This window comes from Dermacentor andersoni, chromosome 9 (assembly GCF_023375885.2).
Source record: "Dermacentor andersoni chromosome 9, qqDerAnde1_hic_scaffold, whole genome shotgun sequence".
In the NCBI taxonomy this organism is placed as follows: Eukaryota; Metazoa; Arthropoda; class Arachnida; order Ixodida; family Ixodidae; genus Dermacentor; species Dermacentor andersoni.
In genome coordinates, this window is record NC_092822.1 from 470,932 (window position 1) to 496,531 (window position 25,600).

A 25,600-nucleotide genomic window follows, 5' to 3' on the forward strand; every position below is an offset into this window, starting at 1 on the left:
AGATAGCTGGAACTTTGAACGGAGTATTATAAAATTTGTAATAAAGGCATAGCCTCGATATGTGACTTCACAATTCAAGATTGGTAAGGTGACCATGAGCTTTAAGCTCGGAAACTCTGAAATGGTAAGAATACACAGAGTAAATAAAACAAGTTGCACGATTTTGGACTGATTCGAGAACATTAGTTAGGTTATATTGATGAGGATCCCGAATAGCACATGCATGTTCTAACTTAGGGCAAACAAATGCAAGATAAGCTATTAGTTTCACTGATGGGGGAGCGAGTCCTGTGAAGAAAGCCCAAAGCATGATTTGCGGAGTTAGCTATGTTAGTTACGTGGGTTGACCAGGAGAGATTGCTTGAAAATGTTATGCCAAGATATTTATAAGATTCAGTGGATAATATTACGGAGCCGGAAATGATATGTTGTGCTGGCTGGTAATGTGGCCTGCGGTGTAAAGATGTTAATGAAGTTTTTTATGTTTAAGGCATTAACCATGTGCTACACCAGGACTCAATAAGGTTGAGGTTGTTTTGAAGATTATTATCTCTGCTCTTTTTAATGGAACGATATACAACGCAGTCATCTGCAAATAGATGCATGGTAGAAGAGATATTAGCTGGGAGGTCATTAATATAAATGAGAACAATTAGGGGTTCAAGTACCGTACCTTGTGGCACACCAGAGATTACGGGGGATTGGTTAGATGAGTGGGTGTTAGCAAAGACAAATTGTTGTCGATTGGCCAGAAAACTGCGAATCCAATTGTATGCAGATGTGCTGATGTTTAGTCGAGAGTTTTAGGAGTGGCTGTTAATGCAGACCTTTGTTGAATGCTTTTTCAAAGTCTAAGAAGAGGGCATCGACGGGTCTGTTTAAGTAAAAGCTGGAACTAATATTGTTAAGAATAAAGCTAGTTGGATATCACATGAGAGTCCTGTGCGAAAGCCATGTTGACTAGAATGAAAGAAACTATTGCAGTCTAAGAACATGGCAATGTTTCAGTAGATCACATGCTCCATTAGTTTAGAACAAATACTAGTAAGTGAAATAAGGCGATAACTGCTGCAAGAAGATGGAGGACCTTTTTTGGGTACTGGAACAATCTTTCCTACTTTCCAGTCTACTGGTACCACTCCTGTTGATAGTGACTGCTGGAAAATATGGCATAGTATCACAATAGTAGTTGATTTCGTGTTTTTCAACATTTTCGCATTGATACCGTCCACGCCAAATGAAGATTTGTTTTAACGAGTCAATAAGTTTTGCTATGCTGTTGTGTGATGCCAAAATGTGATGCCAGGGATCACAGTATGGTTGAGATAAGGAAATGGAGGCAAGTTGTCGACAGGTTCGGCAGGAAACATGGAAGAAAAAAAGTGGTTACGCTGTTCAGCGGCCTCATGATTTGGAATCGGACGGTTTTGTTTGCCGCACAATGCTAATGTCTGGGAGTTATTAGGGTTAATGGTGTTGCAGAATTTTTCTGGGTTACATTATAACATAGCAGGCAATGTCTGTAAAAAAAATGAAAATTTTTCTCTGTTTGCAAACTTTTTCAGTTCTTTTTCTATGGCATTTTAGCTGCTCCAAGCACAAGCGTCACTGGAGTGTTCTGTGGAACAAAAACGCCTTTTCTTTTTATTGTTCAGTTGCTTCAATGTGACGTTAAACCATGGGGATGACTTTTCGGTTACGATAATGTTGGGTACATGCTTAGTGAACAGGTCTAGTATTTTGTTTTGAAAGAGTAACCAGTTAGTATCGATTGAACACTTTGAAAAGTCTGTTAGAAGAAAAGTAGTAAATTCTTCGAACTCAGAGTTTATAGCAGAATTATTATCCTTATCGTACAATGTTATTGTTTTAATTATCTTTGTGGGATGCAAAAGTTAACAGGAGTAGGATGCATGGATTACTCACTGAGCCTTGGCAAAAACGTCATTTTTGATACCCTGTTGAGCTCAGAGGCAAGATCTTGAATATTAGAAGAATTATCGCTGGAACATGTGGGTGCATTGATGAGTTGCATTATGCCAAAGGTTAGGCATGAGTTGATGACATTGCTCTCGATACCATTTTTGGAGGCTACCCAGGTTAGATTATTGCATTTGAGACATAATAAAATGATTGTTTATTACTAGTATTTGGCAGAAACAATTGTTATCTAATTGAGACTTGACTAAGCACAGCCCACACAAGGACACCATCGAAAGAAATGCACATGCAAAACAGTGTTGTGTGTGTGTGCTTTTCTGTCGTGAAGCATTCTTGCACTGCTCTTAGACATGAATCACAAAATCAATCCCACTTGCACCATAGTAATTCAGGCTTTTTTAGTTTGTTTGTTTTTTGACTCCGATCTCCAAGACGCTGCTCATATTTGTTCACTTCTTTAGATGTACAAGTCAACAGCGAATGTGTCACCCCTGGAAGTAACATCAAGGGCTAGAATCCTCACAAGGTATGCTTCTGAACACTGCACCTAGAACCATGATTTGTTCATTTATTGAACTAAATTTTGTTTCTTCGTTTTTTGCTTGCATGTTTGTCATGGTTTCATCTTTTCTCTTTTCAGGAAGACGGACAAAAGAGAGATTATTGGTCTGCAAGCTGCCCAGACTAAGCCATAAGAAGCTCAATGGTCAACGTAATGACAACAGATCCTCTTGAACTATGTGCCTCACCATGAAATGTTTGCAAGTTTACCAGACAGAGGGGTGTGAGCTCTATCAGGAAAGCAGCAGTCTACACAATGTTTTGTATCATACCGAGTGGAAATGCTAAAATTTAACATACAAGCTTACTTTCTATGACAAACGGAGAAGTAACATGTTGAGTACGAACTCCTTGCTTTTCTAGTCATTATAATCATGACGACCAGAACAGAAACAAGGTGCTCCTACTTGCTAATGCACAAACTCTGTCACCTGCTCTTTGCAAATCAGTGAGACGGGCATTACCACCAAGCATCACATGCTCCCTCACAATGATAATTCGTTACATGAAAATGCAAAGAATATTAAAACGACCAAAAGCGCTCAATGCAATTTTGAGGAAATGATACTTGATGTTGACAATTTCTGGCAGTCACTCTAACATGGTTCATGTACAGTCAGCACGAAATCAATAACTAGGCTAGCCCTGCACCGTAAGATAAGAAATAGCTAGAAGAAACAAGCTCATCCAACCGGCACACTTCATACTTCACAACTATGAAAAATCATTAAAACCAATTTTTCGTTCTCTTTAAACAGCAGATGACAAATCTGAGTGCAGCATGCTCCCAAAAAGTATTTGAAATATACTCGAAGAATAGTAAGCATGGCTTAACCTTCAGCCAATCAACAGTGGACGATCAACTGGAGTCTTCATCTCCTTGTTCAGTGTCACTGTTACAAAATCCTTTGCTTACCGCATCAAAAGGGAAGATAGTGCTGCACGTGACCCCTGTGGCAATGAAGAAACTATCGAGCACATCCTTTGCCATTGTCCCCTATACAACACACACAGGCAGTCACTCGCAACTGAGCTGCCATGTCTTGATGACCAGCCGCTTTTGTAGCAGACAGTCCTGGAACGCTGACCTATACAGTCGTCACACCACAAGACAGTCAAGGCACTCTTGAAACTTTTGCGTTCGAGGGGCCTATTATAAAGATTCTAGTTCTTACTGACGTTCCCAACCTCTTCTATTCATTTTTAATACCTTTGATTTTTCTCTCCACTATTCTTTCCCTCTTTCATTTCCCCTTACCTTTCCCCAGAGGAGGGTAGCAAACCAGAATCTCCTCCGGCTAACCTCCCTGCCTTCCCACCCCATCTATCTCTCTCTCTTTGCCTTGTTTGCATACATAAACTATGAATGATTTTTTTTTTTCAGCATGAAACATTAAATTGCATTTTCCAGGGATCTGTGAGCATTAATTGGGTTTGCTTATACGTTTATTTAGTGTACTGGTTTATTCACACAATATTTGCAGGAATCCTAGTAAGAACTGTTGTCTCCACAATGTTCTTTGCTTTCCTACGAGTACTTGACTTGTGTCAAAGTCTTTACTGCCATACCTGAACACTAACTGTGCAGCAGAAATACTAAAAGCAGACAATATGTGCTTAAAAATTTAGCACATCTGTTTCCTCTATACAACGTGCCTCTTGCCAATGTGTTATGAAAAGAATGGGACATAGAAACCCCTGCACTTATCTTGGTGATCCTAAACCTTTACCAAGCACTTTTTGTTTCTTTTCTTAATCCAGCTGAAATTGCCAAACACAGCCAATATATGTTTAGTATGAGACACGTCAAGCAGCACTGTGCGCAACTACTACACAAGGGTAGCCCAGCATAAATATTGTCTGAAGCTTTGTTCTCCTTGCTTTAGCGGCAAGCTGAACACGACAAGAAAACTCCACTCAATTTCAGCTTTCAACCCCATTAAATAGATGGCTATCTGTGTTTCTGTATGTTGTAAACTCAGCAAGTGACAGCCTTAAGTCCACCTGACCTAGGCAATGTGCAGACTGGTGTTGTAGAAGTCACGGGGCACTTTTTTCGTTGCTGGGTGCACATCAGATGAACTTTCTCGCACCTGCGGTGCTCGTCCCGAGTCAGCAATGCCTTTCTCATGCCACGTCTTACGGTACACTACCTTCAAAAAAGCATCACTGATTTTCCTGAGGAAGCAGTAGGAGTCGTAGCAGAGACTGGGCCTACTCTATTGAAGCAGTATCTTCGCTCGTGCCAGGCTTTCACTAGGCTGCTCTCCGTGACTTTTCAAAAGAATTTTTTTAATAGTCCCTTTGAGTTAAATAAATGTCCTTTTGCAAAAACATGCAAAAATCGGTAGGCGGGAGCCACAGAGCTAGCGAAATGGAAGCAAAACAAGCAGTCCGACATAGCTTTAGAGACAGGCTTATTATAACCTCAGGTGTTCTCCTGAGGCCTCTGTTTGTTGGTTACATGTACCTTCCCGGAGCAGTACTTGCAAAAAATCCAATCTATCATCGTGATGAAAAAAAAAAGCACCCAACAACAACAAAAAAAAGTGCCCTGCGATTTCTACAACACCAGTCAAAACCTTGCCCTGTCCTGTATGAAATTTGTGATGATGTACTGCTTCATTCACCATTAACAATAAACAATGTAAGCTTACTTGTTTGAAGTGTTTATTTGCCAGTTGAGGCATCTTTGTTGCCTGGTTACATAAAGATATCTGTAGTCAGGATAGAGTATTGTATCCATGAATATCGCCTCGACAGCAGTAACAAAACGCTCAAAACCTCTGAGTGAAAAGCGCGACCAGCCCCACCAACATGGAGGAAGGAAAAGATAAGGAGAGACCATTACATCACATGCAACCAGCCTTGCCAAGTGAACATTCTGTGAGGCCAGTCCTTTTGCTCGGTGACGGCCTGACACGTGACCTCTAGTGTCGACATCATGGAGCAAGAACCGAGATTTGCTGGTAGCTATGCCAGTAGCTTTTATTCGATCCGCGCTTGTTGGACTGCTCTGCCGTGGCTCTGCCTGCAGAGCGAGAACACTAAAACCAACCGCACACTTTGACATGCGATCACGTGTTGGGCCGACAGGTTTGGCTTCAATATTGCTGCACGATGCTTCCTCCTAACTTTTAGAGCGAAAGCTATACTATGCTATGTCTCTCAAGGTCATCCATCACGTTACAATGACCTTGAGCCGCCGGAGCGCAAGTGGGGCAGGTGTGACATCGTGCCACGTATCCGCTGCAGAGAGGCGCCACAGCTGTGCTTCGTCTGAGCCTCTTCGCTGCAGTACCACGCGATTAGGTGAGGATTAAGAGGCTAAATATAGTCCAACGTAGCGTGAGTGTGCACAAACATTACGTCACGTTGGCGAGAACAACAGCGTCTATAGTTCCGACCGATGGTTCGACACACTGAAACAGCCAACGTAACTGGACACGGCCAACGTACTCCAATGCGCCCGGCGTCAAGTGACACTCGCCTACACATAAAGTACGTTGGTCTATAAATGCTCCTTTAACGGTTGCTTTACCGGCACTTGGTTGTTAGACTCGCCATGGGTGGTGCGCAGGCTGGGCCACCTGTGCATGTGCTTCAGCGCAAACAGGCTAAATCCAATTATCCAGTACATAGAGCTAGACGGCAGGCTCGAAATCTCAAATAAAGCCAAAGTTACCTGCTGAAACACCAGAGCAAAGGGGTGCCAGAGTAGCACATTACAGGCAAGCTTACCAAGTGCAGAAGTGTGCCAAAATCATAGCTACTGCAACCACCGCCGTCGTTAAGCAACACGAACAAAACAAGGAGAAGGAGCCGAAGCCCTGGATGCAAGCAACGGCGCCTACAAAGAACGTTTGACGAACCACACCCTTCAGCTGGCAACAAGCTCGTCTGTGATGGCCAGGTTTCACTGCGACTTCACGGACAACCCATTCGGCAGCGTGTGAAAGACTGTGGCCTAACTTTAATGAAACACTGTGTGCGTAGTCTTTGCAAAACCAAGCCAAGCAGACCATGCAGACCTGATGATTAGGTTTAGAAGAGTTAAACCTCAGCCATTTTTTCTTTCCTCCATGCCCACCAGCCGCCACAGCAGCGGTCATATTTCTCACTGCACAATGATGATGATATTAGTTTTGATTTTGCCCGTACCCTCTCTTGGTTGCATACTTTAGTTCACGCCACCACTACTCTTATTTCTGTTAAACTGTGGAAGGTACAGCCACGGCTACTGGATAAAAAAAGGAGCTAAGGCCTGCCACATGCATTGAAAATGGTGGGATCCGCCGCAGCGCCACCAGTTGGGGACTGTTGTCTGGGATCGGCATAGAAAATGTGTTAGGAACATGCTTGGAACGCCGTTGCCCATGGAAGTTGGCAACCAAGGCACACAGACCGTGTGGAGTTGTGTTACTCTGCCAGCCAATCACAGTAGCAAACAAAATCGTCGTCATGTGACCTTTTCAAAATGGCATCATACTTGATACCGCTGGAGAGTCTTATGTCCTTGAAGAGTCTTTTCATCGTTCGAAGATATTAAGTGTGCAACAGACATGGACAAAGTGCATGGAGTCTGAGCATTTCACTCTTCAAAAGTCTGCGGTACAGTTCATTTCATTGATGAGCTCGTTTTACTCATGAGACTTCACTGCCAACTGAGGTGAAACTTGACAGTAAATAGTTGCTGCAATGCAAGCGTTACATTTCAATTCGATAAAGAATTAGACTTTCATTGTTCCGCTATAATGGATAAGTGAAAACTTATAAAATTGCACACTTGTAATTGTATTTTTCTGGTTACTGCCTTATTTAGGTAACAGGGAAAGTCTGAAGCACAAACTATTTGCAGCCTTGCGGAGGAACAGTGGCTGGCAGTAATGAGGGCACGGGCGGAGCTTCACTGCAGACTTAAGTTGTATCCGACTCTAGCGCCGTTCAGCCCACAAGCGGCCAAGATTGCAACTATGGCTGTCACGTTTGCTCCCATTGCAGCCCACCTGACTCAGCAGGCCACACAGTGACATAGTAATGGGGAGGCGGGGGGAGGGTGCGTTGCCAGGTGACAGGTGGGGAGGGTCATATATGTCTGAAGAACCCTTTTTTTCTCCGGCTTTATTAGGCGTAAATGGTAAAGAATGCTCCGGTAGCCAGAGCTTAGGTACCCGATGTATCAGATGTTTAGTGTCGCAGAATTGTCAGCTGCAGCTTTATCAACATCCTATGTAATAATTGCACAAATGTGTGGGCTAAAAAATTTTATTCGCTGAGTGGTCGCTAAACTACTCACCTTAGCGAAATGTTTCATGCGCGGTGCACTCATGCGTTGCGCTCATGTTCTACCAGGGTTTGTGTGCCATCAGTATGTATACAGTGTTCCATTTATCAGTTTTGTATCAGTTTTGCAGTGCTGAATAAAAACACTGTCTCATAGTCGCAGCTAACCGTCTCTTTGTCATTTTGTTGTTGTCGTCATGGTGGCATCCAACAGGGTGGGGCATTGAGTCCTATTCTTTTTAACCTACCGTAAAAATCTGAATATAGGTCGAACTTTTTTTCAAAGAACCATTGCGAAAAGTTGACCCTCGTCTTACATACCGGACATTGGCGGAAAAACTGCGGAAGTCTTGCAACAATGGGCGGATGAAGTAAAGAAGCGCCATCGCCATCAGCAGCAGTGCGTCGTGGCGACATTGTGGCACCGCCAATTTGCGTTTACATTGTCACAAAGTTAAATTGGTTAAAGGCTGCTTTTTTATATTTTATTTCAAAATGAGCGGAAGCCGACGACAAGTCACCGTCGCCTTCAAGAAAAAGGCGATTGAGTGCGCGGAAGCCCACGGCAACCTCGCGGCACAGCGCGAATTTGGAGTATCTGAAAAGAGCATTCGGTACTGGCGGAGACAGAAGCAGCAAACCAACAGAAAACGTCATTTCGTGGGCGGACCGCAGCGGACCGCAAAACTGGAAGACAAGGTTGTGGAGTTCGTCCGGGAGCTGCGTGTAAGATCGCTGCCTGTGACAGCCGAATGCATCCGTTTGAAAGCGGTAGAGATCGCACGCACCTCTGGACTGGGCAGCGAGAAGCACTCATCATACGACTCTAGTTCGGAGTGCTCTAATCAAACGTGTTGCTCTGATTTGGAGTAACGCTTGCGCACTTCATGCCCTTCTGCGTACTGTACACCAGGCCAATTTTTAACAGTATCGCGCGACCATCAACCCGCGTGTTTGTCAGCACCTTATCATCACGGCACGGAGCGGCGAAACAGCGAAAGTAAGCGCACGTGTACACGTGCGCGTATCTCGTTTGTTTCGCCGCTCAGCGCCGTTAATAAGGTGCTGACAAGCACGCGGGTCGATGGTCGCGTGATACTGTTAAAAATTGGCCGGGTGCACATGCGAGCAGCATTTAAATAAATACTGTCACTATTGTGCATGAGTCGCATTTGTTTCAAGGTAAGGGTGTCTTTCGGCACTTTTGCCATTGAAAAATATTTTTTTCATTTTTAGAATTCGTTAGTTGGGCGATCGACCTATATTCCGGTCCGACCTATAGTCCGGTTTTTACGGTAAGTATGGTTGGCCTCGCTGAGATATTACCAAAGACAATTCACCTATCAATGTACACTGATTATATTTGTCGTAGGTCTTCTGCGGTGACTCGTCTTCAAGAATTCAGTGGGAAGTCACCCAAACAAGTTCATATTTTCGCAAGCAAGGCCTTAGTGTGCCCAACGAAAAATGTGGGTTAATTGCGTTTACGCACAAACCCATGGAACCGTACCCTGTTTCTCTCAATGGCCAGGCTATCAAATACAAGAAGTCTCACCGCTTCTTAGGTTTGATTATTGACAGTGACCTTTCATGGAGCCCCTACTGCATCTACCTGAAGCGGGGACTAATTTTGATTGTACATATAATGCGGTTCCTGTGCAGAAAAACCTGGGGCATGTCGGTATGGTTCATGCTGCAGCTGTACAGAGCCCTGTTTCTGGGCTTTTTATGGTACAGCTGGCCTGTTTTGGCGAACACATGTAAAACAAACATTCGTACACTCGAAAGGCTGCAAGGCCAGGCTCTATGGACATGTCTTGGACTACCACGATGTGCCTCGACTCAGGCAACACTCGTGCTTACTAGAGACTACTTGGTTCCAACATATATAATGATTGACAAACTCAGAGCACACATTCGACATCTGTGTCATGTACCCAGTCTCTATATTGTCGCTTTGCCAGCACAAAGACCTTAAGCAACATTTTCCAAACTTGTTGCAACATGTCAAGGCTACTGAGGTTGAATAGCACGAATAAAACAAGGACACGAGGAATCAAATACCACAGACAAGCGCTGCATGTCCTTTCTCGTGTCCTTGTTTTATTCATGCTGTTCAACCTCAATTCTAAATATGAACCAACTAGCCCTCATCAAGATCTTACTAATTAAGGCTACCTTCCGTTTGGCTTTACACCTGCAGCAAGACCACTGTTACCCCTCTGGTGCCCATGACAGCCACGAGTACACCTCATGATTACAAAGAAGACTGATCATTCAACAGTTGCTCTATGTCAGTTCACGCTGTCATTACTGAACAAGGCATATGAACAAAGAACACACATTTACACCGATGGATTTGCCTCAGCTACCAGCTCCATAGGTGCTGTTATCATCCTGGCCTTACAAATCATAATTACGTTCAAAGTGTTCCATATAACGACCTCTACGGCAACAGAACTTGCTGCTCAACGTGCCGCTGTTAATTACATCGTATAAGCCAAACCTCGAAAGTGGGTCGTTTTTTTGCGACTCGAAGGCAGCCCTTCAGAGTCTGCAGTCAGCCTTACAACACAAGACCCATGAACAACTGCTCTTTGAGACAAGAGAGGTTCTCCATCAAGCCCTCATAAACGGATATGACATCATCTTTTAATTGGATGAAGCAACGCATGCAGCAGTGGGACACTGTCTGGGTGGGAGGTGTGAGCGCAGATCACGAGCTGTTGATGCGGGCTGAGACTCTCTTTGCTGTGCCTGTCGTGCGGTTCTTCCACCTGCCGTCCAAAGTTAATAAACCCTCTTTCAAAGTGGCGGAGGTGTGGGGTATTAAAATCAGGAACTCTGAAGTCGGATGCTACGAATCACCCCAACAATGCCTCACGAAATCCCCCAGCAAGCCATTGCCCAATCCCTGCAGGTTTTTGTAACTGGTGCGCTGTGCCAGCACGACCATCCCTTCTTTAGTGGAACAGATGACCACAATGTGCAAGATTGGTTGGTGACATTCGAAAAGATGAGCAGCCAATATAAGTGGGATGACCTGTTGAAACTACAGAATGTTTCGTCTCATCTCAAAGATGTCACAAGCCTGTGGTACCGTAACCACAAGTCCGACTCTGCTACATGAAGTGTATTCAAGAAACGCTTCGCAGATGTGTTCGACCACCCCGCCGTATGCAAACCCTGCGCCGAACAGCACCTCCGCGGACGTGCACAGCAGCAAGGAGAAAATTTTACTAGCTACATAGAAGACGTGATCGACTTGTGTAAGCGCCTGAATCCTTCCATGACTGAGAAAGAGAAGATTAAACACATCTTGAAATGCATTGACGATGATTCCTTTTCAAATGTTGCTGGCCAAGGACCTATGCATCATCGTTGAGCTCACGACCTTGTGCCAAAGCTCTGATGAGCTACGTAAATAATGCGTCTCGTTCAGCGGCCGACAACAACAGACGATTCCTTCGCCACCTTAACTATAGGTGGTGACCACAATACGCTACTGTGGCAAATAAAAAAATATGTGCGTGGCGAAGTGGCACGGAAGATCTCCTGTTTGTCACATCTGCCAACTCCAGAAGTGCCTACGCACAATCCAGCGCCATCTATACCACAAGTCATCCAGGAGCAGGTCTCCGAGGTGCTGCCATCTACATAATCGTCTTGAGTGCTAGAGTCTCGAGTACTTTGGCACTGCGGGCAGCCCAGTAAGGCAATAATGAAAGAAATATGAAACAGTGCACCAGTGACGTTGATATCTCTATATTCTCCATTGCGAGTGCAGGCTAACGGTAGCGCAAGCTTTCGCTGGCACGGGCTTCATCACGCCGTTCTCGTTTTTGCATGGTGACGCCACGAACCGATGAGGAGCATGCTCTATTTCATTCCCAATCTTCTGGCGGTACTTCATTTATTAAATTTATTTATCTTATTTTAGTTTAGAAAATGTAAAATAAAATTTATTTATTTTAAATATTTTATTAAAATATTTATTATTTAAACTTTATTAAAATAGTTTTGTTACTTGTGAGCCATATTTTCCACGATGCTGCATCTGTATTGGCTGCCAAGACTTACAGTCTGGTAGCAGATGTGCAAGTGCGCTTATCACAAGTTATCAGTGCAGCACCCTGTGTTATCTGGTGAAAAAATAAAATAGCTTATATACCTGCTACATTAGCGATCTTTGGGAACAAAAGTGAAGGGCCTAGTTGGGGGGGGGTCTAAGGCAGCTGTGCTGGTGCTGAAACATCACCCCCCTTCCCCGGAAATTCTTTATATCCTTGCCTTCCTGACTGCACCCAAGGGGGGGGTATGACAGAAGACCTATGGGCTCCCTGGTGCCAGATGACCTAGCTAGGCCAGTGAGAGGCTGTGCCTTTTTTTTAATCCAGCGGCCATGGTGCAGCTTCCATCCTTTGATTTTAGTACAGTAGCTCAATGAGCACGGTGCACTGCAAGTGCCTGACGCAGCAGAGCAAAAACGGCGCTAGCTTCCAACCGAAACAAGCAGCTGAATCCGCATCGCCATGGTCATCAGTGGAAATTGTATGTGATATGTCACTTACAGCAATACTGGAACGCTTTGGGCCTAACCCTGTCCTTAAAGCCTTCATTCTTGCGTTTATTGCCGCACATAACACCGCATTAGCGGCTGGCCACGTGCCTTCATAAGTGCGTAGTCGCCATCCATGATCACGTCAATAGCCACCACAGTTTCGTCCGCAGCAGTTGTAGCAAACAGTAGTTTCATTTGACTCGGTGCACGTGTCGGCCGCGTGCCTTCAAAACTGTGTACAGTAGTCGCCATCCATGATCGTTTCAATAGCGACCATGGTTTCTGCTGCACTTGTAGCAAATGGCAGTTTCATTTTGACATGGTGCACGTGTCGGCCGCCTGCCTTCAGAACCACAAGGTTACCATCCATAATTGTGTCGACAGCGGTCGTGGTTTCATCCACAGCAGTTGTGGCAAACAGTGGTTTCGCTTTGACTCAAGGCAAAGCTGCCGAATATGAAGAGTACCGGCTACATTGCAACGGACGGACAATATGTTGGCGACCAGCAAACTGGCGAAAAAATAAGCAGGATGTGTGCGCGGTACTGAAAAATGTGTCTCAGATGAAGACGTGGTCGCACTGCAAAGGAAGTCGCGAGGGCTTCACCGTGGCAAGGGTAAATCAGTCACGAGATGACGAGAATTACAGCTTCCGCACTGCTCTTGTGTGAAATAGACGTGTTATTTGCCGATTCCTTTAGTAAATAAAAGTGTGTTGCCGTAGTAAGCACTTGTTTATTGATTACTTGATACCCTCGATATTTCGACATTCGGTTAATTCTGTGGTTTTTTTTCGGTCCCGTGAAATTCAAATTAACAAGGTTTTACCTTACTCAAAGTAGAGTCGGCACTAATTCTAAGCCCTTTTGGTGAAGTGGTATAAGTGTCCCCGTGCAATAAGCACTGAAAACTGACATTTTTTCTTGTCATGCCTTGGTTGTGATGCTGTCTTGTCATCACTCATAACGATTGTGCCTAGTTTGGACCCCATGGGTTGCACATCACTGTCAAAGTAGCATGCCCAAGACTACCATTGGCACCAAACATGTTGCGTGCTACGCCTAGCCGCTAATGGGGGAGGGAGGGGTTTCCTTGGCACTTAATGGAACTTAGCAGGGTTTCCTGTGACCAAGCTGCTTGAGAACCTCTGTTCTAGACACAAGAATTAAGAAGCAGAACCTAAGACAGAGAAAGGTCAAATGAACGATAAGCTGCATTCGTGTCATAAGTACTGGCATTCAGAACAAACTCGGCATAAAGAATATACAGGAGCATTGTAATATGGGACCGGGCAAGTAATGCTTAAAATATAGAGGGGACAAAATTGTGCATGGAGATGAAAAACTACTGATCATCAGGTTTAAACAAAACATAACGAAACATTGCATATGAGAAGAGGTTTATTGGCGGCTCCTAAGGCAAAAGCGCAGCGACCGGGAACGGCGAGACAGCCCGAAGCACTGTCCAAAAAAGGCGACAGTAATCAACAGCGCGAGCGGAGCCGAGCCGCGCGTTGGCGATGTGTCTGTGCCGCGAGGCGCGTCTTCTTCTTCACAATCTCCCCCCCGGACAAAAAGAGCCATCCTGGCGCCTTAAGAATCAGGAGGCAGAGGGTCGTGGTAGGGCTTCAGACGTGAGACGTGGACAATGTCACGTCCACGCCGGCGCAAGTCTTCAGGTGGTGACAGTGGCTCAACTAGAAAATTCACCGGAGATGTTTGCTCCAAGACTCGGTAAGGCCCTTCGAATTTTGGGACGAGTTTCGAGGAAAGCCCCGGAGTCTGGAAAGGCACAGACAACCACACAAGAACGCCTGGAGCGTAGGTGGTGTTCGGAAGCGTGTCGGTGCGGTTTTCTTTCTGGCGCTGCTGTTGCTCGGCCGTAAAGGAGCGCGCTAGCTGGCGGCATTCTTCGGCCTGTCGGGCGATGTCGGACACAGGTAGACACTCGGAGGCGTCAGAACGGTATGGAAGGAGCGTGTCGATGGTATGCGTAGGCTGGCGGCCATACAGGAGGAAGAAAGGTGAAAATCCCGTAGTGGCCTGGATCGCGGTGTTGTACGCGAACGTGATGAATGGAAGGATGCGGTCCCAGTTACCATGATCAGATGCCACGTACATCGACAGCATGTCACCAAGTGTGCGGTTAAATCGCTCTGTGAGTCCGTTAGTCTGGGGGTGGTATGCCGTGCTTGTCCGATGAATAATGCGGCATTCCGAGAGCAAACTTTTGACGACTTCGGAGAGGAAGGCGCGACCTCGATCACTGAGGAGTTCTCGAGGTGCGCCGTGTCGAAGCACGAAGCGATGTAGAACGAAAAAGGCTACATCCCGTGCCGTAGCACTTGGCAAAGCAGCAGTTTCGGCGTAGCGTGTCAAGTGGTCGACAGCAACTACGATCCACCGATTGCCGTCTGGCGTCATAGGAAGCGGGCCGTATAGGTCGATGCCGACGCGATCGAAGGGTGTGGCAGGGCACGGGAGCGGCTGCAAGGCACCAGACGGGCGTAAAGGCGGCGATTTGCGGCGTTGACAGTCAAGACAGGACCGAACAAACTTTTGTACAAAATTGTACATGCCGCGCCAGTAGTAGCGGTGGCGAATTCGTTCGTACGTCTTGAAGACTCCGGCGTGGCCACACTGTGGATCGTTGTGGAAAGCGGCACATATTTGTGACCTTAAGCTGCTGGGAATCACCAGAAGCCACCGACGGCCTTCAGGAGAGTAATTGCGTCGGTGGAGCAGCTGGTCACGAATGGCAAAATGAACTGCTTGGCGTCGGAGGGTTCGGGATACAGGCATGGTCGATGATCCAGAAAGATAGTCGAAAAGAGAAGCGATCCACGGGTCACGACGTTGTGCGGTGGCAAAGGAGTCCATGTCGAGAGATGAGATGGAGTGTGCGGAAGTTGTTCCGCAGGCCGAGTCTGGAGGTAAAGGTGAACGAGACAGAGCGTCGGCGTCGGAGTGTGTTCGCCCACTGCGGTATACGACGCGAATATCGTACTCCTGGATGCGTAATGCCCAACGGGCGAGGCGGCCAGTGGGATCTTTCAAGTTGGCAAGCCAACAAAGCGCGTGGTGATCTGTGACCAAGTCGAATGGGCGCCCGTACAGGTATGGTCGGAACTTGCCAAGTGCCCATACTAAGGCCAAGCACTCTTTTTCGGTCACGCTGTAATTGGCCTCAGGCTTCGTCAGCGTGCGACTCGCATAGGCGACTACGTATTCGGGGTAGCCTGGCTTTCGTTGGGCGAGGACGGCGCCGAGACCGACCCCGCTGGCATCTGTGTGTACCTCAGTTGCAGCCGACGGGTCGAAATGGCGAAGAATAGGTGGGGAGGTGAGAAGACGACGCAGGGTAGCGAAGGCGGAGTCACATGCAGGGGACCAGGAGGAGAGGGTGGTGTCACCGCGCAGAAGCTGAGTCAATGGCGCCATGATCGATGCGAAATTCCGAACAAAGCGCCGGAAATATGAGCATAGGCCCACAAAGCTCCGAAGTTCTTTGATGGTCTGAGGCTTCGGAAACTCAGCGACTGCTCTAAGTTTTGCAGGATCGGGTAGAACGCCGTGCTTGGACACAACGTGGCCTAAAATGGTGAGCTCTCGCGCGGCGAAGCGGCACTTCTTGAGGTTGAGTTGGAGGCCAGCGTTCGTTAGACAGGTCAAAACAAGTCTGAGGCGGAGCAGGTGAGTCGGAAAATCAGGCGAGAAAACCACGACATCGTCGAGGTAACACAGACATATGGACCACTTGAGGCCACGCAGCGTGTTGTCCATGAGTCGTTCAAAGGTGGCAGGGGCGTTACAAAGCCCGAACGGCATTACGTTAAATTCATATAAGCCGTCAGGCGTAATGAATGCGGTTTTCTGGCGATCGGCTGCAGCCATCGGTACCTGCCAGTACCCCGAACGCAAGTCAAGGGACGAGAAGAATTCTGCTCCCTGAAGACTGTCGAGGGCGTCGTCGATGCGCGGCAAAGGATAGACGTCTTTGCGCGTTACCTTATTTAGCCGACGGTAGTCGACGCAAAAGCGAATAGACCCGTCCTTCTTGCGAACGAGAACGACAGGCGACGCCCAGGGACTGTGCGAAGGTTGAATAACGTCACGGCGCAGCATATCTTCGACTTGGGTGGTAATGACACGACGCTCTTCGGCCGAGACGCGGTAGGGTCGTTGACGTAACGGCTGATGTGAACCGGTGTCAATGTAGTGCTGCACTTCCGACGTGCGGCCCAGGTGAGGTTGTGAAACGTCGAATGAACTTCTAAAGTGGTGCAGGAGATCAAGAAGGTCGGCGCGTTCGGCAGGTGTGAGGGTATCGGCGATGGCACTCGAGAATGCATCCTTGGACGTCTCTTCAAGCGCGGAAATCGAAGACGACTGGCCGGAGCCGACATCAAAAGAGTCTCCGGGGACGTCAACCAAAGACGAAGAGTCGAGGAGTTCCACGATGCCAAGGCATTCACCAACGAGCAATGTAATCGGCGCACAGTGGGGATTGCAGAAGTATATATTGCTACAGCCGCCAGCAATGTCAAGTGTTGCGAAGGGTAGTCGGAGAGATTTACGGCTCATGAAGACGTCGGAAGGTGTGAAGAGGACCGTTGCATCAGTGATGGCATCGCAAGAGACGGGTACGAGAGCGAAGGAGCCAGGTGGAATATCTGTGTCCTCGCGCACGGTAAGTTTAGAAGGGCGGTCACAATCTTCGTGCGAGGGTGCGTCACAAGGAAAAAATTCAACTTCGGCGCGTGCGCAGTCGATCACGGCTTTATGACGGGATAAGAAGTCCCATCCGAGGATGACGTCATGCGAGCAGGTGGGAAGAACAATGCACTCGACTATGTAAACAATGCCGTGAATAAGCACACGTACAGTACAGGCTGCGTGCGGAGTGACGTGCTGAGCGCTTGCCGTACGAAGCGACAGTCCAGAAAGCGGCGTGGTCACCTTGCGCAGCGAACGGCACAGTTTGGCGGCTATCACAGAAACGGCTGCGCCGGTATCCACAAGAGCGAATGCAGGAACACCTTCTACACTAATTTCGACCACGTTAGCAGGACAGGCGCGAGGACTTAGACAGTTCGAATGGGGCGCAGTTCTTGCCTCGTGAACTGCGACGTTCAGTTTTCCTGGTCAGGTGGTGCGGGTCGCCGACGCATTGGGGAGAGCGAGCGTCGGCGAGGGGATGGCGAGCGACGCGAAGGAAATTCTGGAAGGTCAGCCCGAGCATACGGTTGGTGGGAAGGAGTGGCGTATTGGCGAAAGGGCTGGCTGCCGTACTGGAAGGGCCGAGAGGCGTCGCCGAACGCTTGAGGCCGACGTCGGCAATATCGGGCGACGTGTCCAGGAGTACAGCAAGAATAGCAGATGGGACGATTATCAGGCGTCCTCCAAGGATTAGCTCTCGGTGCGGTCCAAGATGCAGCATGGGCTTCCGGTGGCACCGGTTGGGAATGGGTCGCGAAAGACGCAGGCGGAGGCCTGCGTACTGCCTGCGCGTACGTAAGAGGCGCAGCCACAGGCAGGACTGGCTGCGCATAGGTGCGAGGAGTCGCGACAGGCTGCACTGCCAGTGCAGAGTTGAGATTCGTGGCTGCAGGCGGCTGATGGTGTGCGGAAGGGACAACTTGAGCGACCTCTTCGGAGATGAGAGTGCGGAGCGTGGTTGGAAGACGGGAGGTGGGCTCCTGAGTGAAGGGGACTAAAGAAAGTTGGCGGGCAACTTCCTCACGCACGAAGTCCTTGACCCGTTGAAGTAATGAGCATGGGTCGTACATGCTGTCAAGGCTTGCCACCAAGTCGTCGCTGCCCAGAGCACGCCGAGTCGAAGCGCGTTGCTTGCGTAACTCATCATAACTTTGGCATAGGCTGACGACATCGGACACAGTGCGCGGATTCCTGGCTAGAAGCATCTGGAAAGCGCCGTCATCGATGCCCTTCAGTATATGGTGAATTCGCTCAGCTTCGGGCATTGCCGCGTTGACTCGTTTACACAGGTCCACGACGTCTTCAATGTAGCTCGTGAATGTTTCTGCCGCCTGCTGTGCTCGGGCGCGCAAGCGTTGTTCAGCGCGCAGTTTGCGAACAGCGGGTCGGCCGAACACTTCTGTAAAGGTTGTCTTGAAGATTGACCATGTGGGTAAGTCACTTTCGTGGTTGTGAAACCAGAGTTGGGCAACACCAGCCAGATAAAAGATGACGTGGGTTAACTTCGCTGGATCATCCCACTTGTTGTGCGCGCTCACCCGTTCATATGACGCCAGCCAGTCTTCTACATCTTCGTCGTCTGCACCGCTGAAGATCTTGGGGTCGCGTTGTCGTGCAACGCCGGTGCAAGTGACGGACTGTGGCGTCGGCGCCGTTTGGGATGAGCTGTCGGTCATGGCGGGCGATAGCGTTCTTGATCGCAGCTCCAGGGTTACAAGCGACGGGGTTTGAGTCCCAGCACCTCCACCAATTGAGAAGAGGTTTATTGGCGGCTCCTAAGGCAAAAGCGCAGCGACCGGGAACGGCGAGACAGCCCGAAGCACTGTCCAAAAAAGGCGACAGTAATCAACAGCGCGAGCGGAGCCGAGCCGCGCGTTGGCGATGTGTCTGTGCCGCGAGGCGCGTCTTCTTCTTCACACATAGAAGAGTGGCGAGTTGGGCAAGTTGGTTAAGGTTAGTGATTAGCGGCAGCACAAAGGCGAAGAACGAAGCAAGACGAACACAGCACCATGCTTGTCGCCTCGCTTTGTCTTTGTCCTTTGCAGTGTCGCTAATGATTGCATAGAAGTGATAGCAAAAGTACAGTACTTGAACCGCAAGGAATAGCAAGCTTGTTGGGTCCTTTCTGTCGATGCAGTGCAGCGACTGTTTGTAATAGAGGATTGCGAGTTTACAAGAACTTGTGTGGACACAAAGGCTTCGCTTCGTAATGCCGTTGTGAAGATATCAGCGACAAAGCACAAGATTGTATCTTCAGCTGCCAACTATTGAACAAAATGAAATCTTTTTCTCACTGAAACTTTAGTTTTTTCAGATTGCCCGTATGACCCCTTGCATGTAAGAAGCACTTGTCGGTAGCCAGTTATGAGCATAAAACAAATTTTATATAAGGACATTTTGGCGTAAGGAAGCAAAGTGCCGGTTTCACCAATGCTGTTATATTGATATTTAACTGTATTGCGAAATAAAGCCGCTTGCGCTTTTGGCACGCTTCAAGCAAACAAGAAAAAAAAGAGAAAAAGAAATGCTTTACGGAACTAGGGCAAGTAAACAAAACCATGCCTTATAATGTGCGCGACTGAACTGAAGTTATCAATAAAAAGGAAGTGAACCTTTATTTCTCCACAAGAAATATGGAGTGATGGAAAAAGAAAATTACAAACCCTTCCCCTAACAGAAAATGGGGGTAAGAGAAGCTTGTCCTAGTGCACCTGACCATTGTCGTTGTTGATGGCGGCAGCGTCGTCATCATCATCATCATACTGTTTTATGTCCACTGCAGCACGAAGGCCTCTCCCTGTGATCTCCAATTACCGTCTTGCGCCAACCGATTCCAACTAGCACCCGCAAATTTGCCAATTTCCTAATTTCCCAAAGGTAATGGTGCCGGACTGCTTCAGCTTCTCGCTCCCTCAGCTACCCAGGCGAACTTTAGATGCTGTTGTTCTCACTAATGTGGCTGGATTGAGCCCTTTCACGGGTGAGTTCTCGCACTTCAAGTAGTTCCTCCCCCCCACCCTCTATTCCGTTACCCTCTTCCCTTTAAAGAAGGATAAATAAAGTTTTTAATCATCATCATCGCCGCCGATTGTCGAACGCTGCCAGTCCCTTGGGGGAATGCACAACGTGTGGCTGTCCCATTCGTTTTCCGAGAATGAACTGAACGGAAATGAAGCCGGCACTGCACGTGCTACACCCTTTCCTACCTTTTCCCTCTCCAGCGGAAGTGAAATGGCTTTGACTGGTTACAGAATCTTTGCTAATGACTCATGCTCCGGCACCGGTGCAGCTCTCAACTCATCACATTGTCCTTTCCTGCAGCTGCTCTGCTCTGGGAGCAACTGGGTTTTTGCACCACCGAAACTTGTGAGCCAACACAAGCTTTGCTTGAAAAAGCTACAGACTGTAGCTTGGCAAAGCTGCAGCTTTCTGGTTACAGTGAAGACGTCATCAGGTTCTTGTTAATGTACTTTGTAATGTACTCAACCTCTCCTGCATAACTGTGCCATGGATTGTGTGAAAGCTGATGAAATTACAACCACGAAATCTGCTCTTCCGATTATGTAGGGTTGCAAGAAAGGTCCCCACACATGTGTCAGCAGTTGAGCACACATATTACAAGATACAGTAAAACCTCGTTAAACCGTACCCGCTTAAACAGCAGTTTCGTTTTAAAAGTGGTAAAGTCATATCCCCGACTCAGCGGCCATTGAACATAATGTGTTTTGTATTCGCATAAACCGTACCAGCTTATTGCGTACACATTGGTTAAAACGTAGCGTTTCCAGTTTCCAGTTTCCAGTTTTCGTAGCGTTTCCGTAGCGTTTCCAGTTAACGTAGCGTTTCCAGTTTTCGTCGCACAAACACGGCGTCGCGTCGTTTTCATCGGGCGGCCCGGCAGAACAAGCCTCAGAGATCGAAACAACGGCTTCCAAGCGCCCTGTGCGTTTGCACGTGAAGCCACATCAACATCATTTCAACACCGTGCCAGAGAGCGTTGTGGCATCGTGCAAGCGAGGACTCTCGTCATGCCGAAGCTCAGATAAAAAAGACGCTGGGTGCTCAGCATAGAAGAAAAATTAGACATTGTCCGTGCTGTCGAATGTGACACGAAGAAGTTGGCACTGGCACGCAACAGGGATCTGCTGTTGACTACAGTGTGTGGCATTTGGAATGCGAAGAAGTTGCTCGGCAGCGCTGCTGCGACCGCGAAGAGATGTCGGCTACGAGGTTCAACTTTTCGCCATCGTTGCCTCTGTTGTTGCCGAAGTGCCAACTAGCGACAGTGATGAGGACGACACGGAAAGCGACAGCACGGGCGATTCAGGCCCGACAGTGGCAGAAGCTGTGCGTTACGTCAGCCTCATGAATGCAATCGTCGCGACGAGAAGAGGGGTGCGATAACGTAACTATTCCAAACAAAAAGTTCCGAACTCCGGCACCCGGCAATGAAAAAGGCACCCCGGGACTTCTGCAGCACTACTGCGCGCGTGCACGGAGAATACGTAACGCCAACGAGGAATCTGCCATGCAAGTGTTTGCTGAGAAGAGGGGGCTAGCTGAAAAGCTAGCACGCAGCTTCAGTAAGTTTTAGGCCGTTGTCGTCGTGCTAGGCCGCTGCGACATCAAACGAAAATAACACTTTTGTCGTGCGAAGTGAATAAATACTGCATGTTTTTTCCCCTTTCATCGCACTCTCTCAGAGTTCTGTTTGACAGGTAAGTGGGCGAGCTCATGCTTTTTCGGTTAAACAGTACTACCGTTTAGTACGTACTTTTTCCGAGCTCCGGCCAACTACGGTTTAACGAGGTTTCACTGTATTTTTAATGTGGCACCAAGTGGCACCGCCAATAAATATGCTAAAAAATATGTGACTGGTTATTATGCGAGGCTTCTTTTTGATCTGATATTAAATGAGCTCCATTCCATGACCTCCATTCCATGCTGCTACGAGGAATACCGAACTGCAGCACAAACGACACAAACAAAAAGCAGATCCCATGCACTGTGGGGAATCGGTTTAAGTGAAGCTTTCATTTCCGGTGACCTCCAAGATGATGATAATAATGGTAGCATGCTTTAGGTTCCTGTTTTAGTGCTACTAAGGCATTATCAATGGAAGGAGGCTTTCGTTCTTATGGGGCAGAAATGCACAAAAGGAGCAGTTGTTCAACCAGTGGAGTGTCCTACATTTTGTACATAAGAAGCCTGTGTAACAACACAATGATAGGAAAAACTCAACAACAATGGTTGACAGGGGACAGTAAAAACTCCACAGGACAGAAGCATGCAACCTCTCCTGAGTGGATCCTGTACTGTGCAATGTTGACTAGGCTACCCATCTACTTAGTGAACTAATATATTAAGCGACAAGCAAAGCATTTAGTGGCATCAAAAGAAGGCATTCATCAGAACTGTCTTTCTCACAGCACTATTACAGCACACATGTTCCATGTGTGCTGCATGCACAAGTGAACACTAGAAAGTAGTCAATCCAGGGTGTCCTTGGCAAGCTCTAAGAGCGCCTCATTATAGCCCTGCGCATCTTTAGCTTTAACAGGGCACAACACTGGCATGGATCCGCAACAAGAAAAGCAGGGTTCATATGTGTGCAATGTGCACCTGGTAAATGTAGTCCGAGTCCGTCTTGAGCGATGAGCAGGACAGCTGGTGGGGCAAGCTCACATTGTCATCTTCCATGGGGTCATCTGTCTGAGCCTTGTATGAGAACATGATGCTTGGCTGTGAGATGCTACAGGTGGGTGAAAAGAAGACATCACAGAAAAATCCCACATTTCTAGATGAGCTCATAACAATAAAGCAGCTGATGAAACGGTCCAAGCTTAACCCTTTGAGGGTCAATGACATGAATATATGGCGCCGCGAATGAGTCCGAAAATGGTCGATGCCGTAGATTTACGGTGCAGTCTGTACGTTTAAAAAGCACGGCTATTTTCTAACTTTTTCTTTTCTGTCATGTGCTGCCACTATGTGGGAATACAGGGAATTTTTCTCGCGCGCCTCCCTCTCTCGGTTTTCGTTGCATGGTTTGTTTTAGCGCTAGTTTGCTCCCGTGCATCTATATAGTACCGCCTGCGCATTGGCGCGTGCGCGGGCGGGTGTAGGTTCGGGTTTTTGCACTTGCAAAACTGATGGCTATCTCGGTACTAATCGCTCATAGGGCGTCCGCCTCTTTCTCGCTCGTTCAGTGCTCACAGGGGTGCCCATAGGAAGGATGCCGCTGTGCGTGCATTTCCTCTGCTTTTTTTTGACACTCGCGAAAACTAATTGCCTCTGGTTGGCGATATGAAGATTAGCAGAAGTTTGTCACACGTTTTGCTTTTTTGATGGGCACACAACCACACAGCTTTCTTGAGTGCGCGCACCTACGCAGTTGGATTACGCTATGAATGTACATATTAGATATTAGTGTAAGAGCAGGAAGATTTGAGTCTTGCGAAATATTTTTGTGTGCGCATTTCAAGGCCTTGAACTATGTGTATAAAAATGCATCAAATTTTTAATTTTTATAAGTTTATTTCCTTTTTTATCGTTATGCATGAATGAAGAGTACATATATAGCAATGCAAAATATATTTTCTCACTTTACGGTCACCCTAGAAAAATTGCGGTGAATGTTTTTCGAAATAAGTCTCTAAGAAGAATTGAAATCTGCAAAAAAAAAAAGAAATATCGACCCTGGGCAGTCGCATATGACGAAAAAAATCGACCCTCAAAGTGTTAAAACAACAACTCATGTTCTAGCCCCTGTGCTAGTTAAGCTAGGTGGGCATCTCCCTGACCAGGCTGAGCTGATCTATTGTGACAGCTCCTGGCCTAAACACTGATCAAATCAAATGTTTATGTGTGTTTTCATCACAGTAGGTTCTTGGAGTTACATACATGCAGAATGGAACGTCCGGCACTGCCTACCTGAAAAAATCCGCTAGGAACGTCTTGTAGACAAGTGGGGTGAAGATGGTGAAGTAGAGGTAGCTTGTCACATCTACCACACTGTCAGAGAAAGAAGCAGAGTATGAGAGAAGCTGTGCACAAGCTGTTTTCGCATATAGTGCTGCAGAAGAATGTCCATTTCAAAAAATTTTATGTGAGGAAGAGTCCTGCAGCACAGTCAAGACAAAAAGAACGAACAAAGTTCTGGCGAACATGACAGATGCACTACAGCGTTGTCTGCATGCCATCAGATTATGCAACAGGATAAGTACGCTACCTGTCCACTTATAAAACGAATGCGGAAATTCTCTTAAACACGCAATACACATACATTCAAAAATGACCACTGTAAAAAGCTGCAAAGTCATATTTTATGAGATGGTTTAAAGTTCAAGTTCATAGCCCTACATAATGATAAATGGCACACAGAAAATATGTTTTCAGAGAGCAATCATTACCAGCCTAAAGAACAGAGGATGTGAAAACGTGCCTTGGCTTTGTGCTTGGGTCTTTGTCAATGCTAGTTGGTAGGTCCAATAGCAATGTGCTCTCACAAATCGTGCACAGAATAGCACTAAAGCCGGGAAAAATTTTCGAGGTTATATAAACTATTGCATGTGCTTATGTATCTATACTCAGTGTCCTCAGCGTATACTAATTTAATTTTGAAGTTGGGACACCTGACGTGGGTCACCTACAATTGACACCATTTTGATGTTGAGACAGCACAAAGTGTGGCAACATTCTTCTATGTTATCTAGCTGCAACCATGTCCAAAGGTGAGTTGAGCACCAGCACTTCTGCAACATGAGCATGGTGCACATGTTAGGTGCACATAGTACCCCATACTCCCATTGGCCTGATATACCCCAAGCAATGCTTTCAACATCACTGCAGTTTCTGCCAGCCACCACATCCTCAACGCATGAAGCACTGCTAGGAAATTTCTATTCATTTACCATGTGGAGATGCACATAGCTACCTGTGAGAGTGCTCAAAACCATGCTAGCACGTTCGTCCCAATGGTGCGTTACCTGTAAAGGTCAGTATATATGGCTATGGTGCTTAGAAGTGCCAAATTGTGTGTGTTCACATGCTCGTGCTTGTTGTCAATCTTAAGTATGCCTTACCGACAAGGCTGCAAGTAAACTCTTTTCAAAGTGACCCAATTTCAAGCTTTATATTAGGGTTCAAGTAAGAAAATCACTCATCCAAGATGGTTTTTACAGTCAGATTTCCTTCTGACAATCATTTCTCAGGATCTTAGCAAGTGGCAGCATTTCAGCCCACTTAGCGCGGTGCTAGAAATCAGGCCACCTCAGGTTTTGAGCACTGCCTAGCTGCAAATTCTGCAGGGTAGCAGTCACAGCAAGACATCAGTGAAATGCAGGAAAGCTGCTTTCAAAGTCGTGAGTGCTGGACAAAAGACAGCCATCTCTGCCATTCGTTCTTCGTATGCAGTAAGATGCTTACCAGACACCTTCACGAATGTCATAGTAGTAGAGGCCCGAGCCCGCTGCCTGGGTCAGGTTGAGCACAGCAAGGAACAGGGCATACCAATAGAAGCTCTGCTTGGCTGCAA

General features: G+C 47.1%; 1 protein-coding gene across 13 annotated transcripts in view; it reads right to left on the bottom strand.

The window, feature by feature from the left end:
• LOC126526907 (transmembrane protein adipocyte-associated 1 homolog) overlaps positions 1 to 25,600 on the bottom strand; it is a 245,480-nt gene that overhangs the window by 32,033 nt on the left and 187,847 nt on the right. For all 13 annotated transcript variants that reach the window (XM_055068410.1, XM_055068401.2, XM_055068402.2 and 10 more), the window contains 3 exons: positions 25,492 to 25,594; positions 23,998 to 24,078; positions 22,687 to 22,816 (listed from right to left, as the gene is read on the bottom strand). In XM_055068410.1, coding sequence (XP_054924385.1) covers positions 22,687 to 22,816; positions 23,998 to 24,078; positions 25,492 to 25,594 — 314 coding nt within the window. The remainder of the gene's footprint in view (positions 1 to 22,686; positions 22,817 to 23,997; positions 24,079 to 25,491; positions 25,595 to 25,600) is intronic.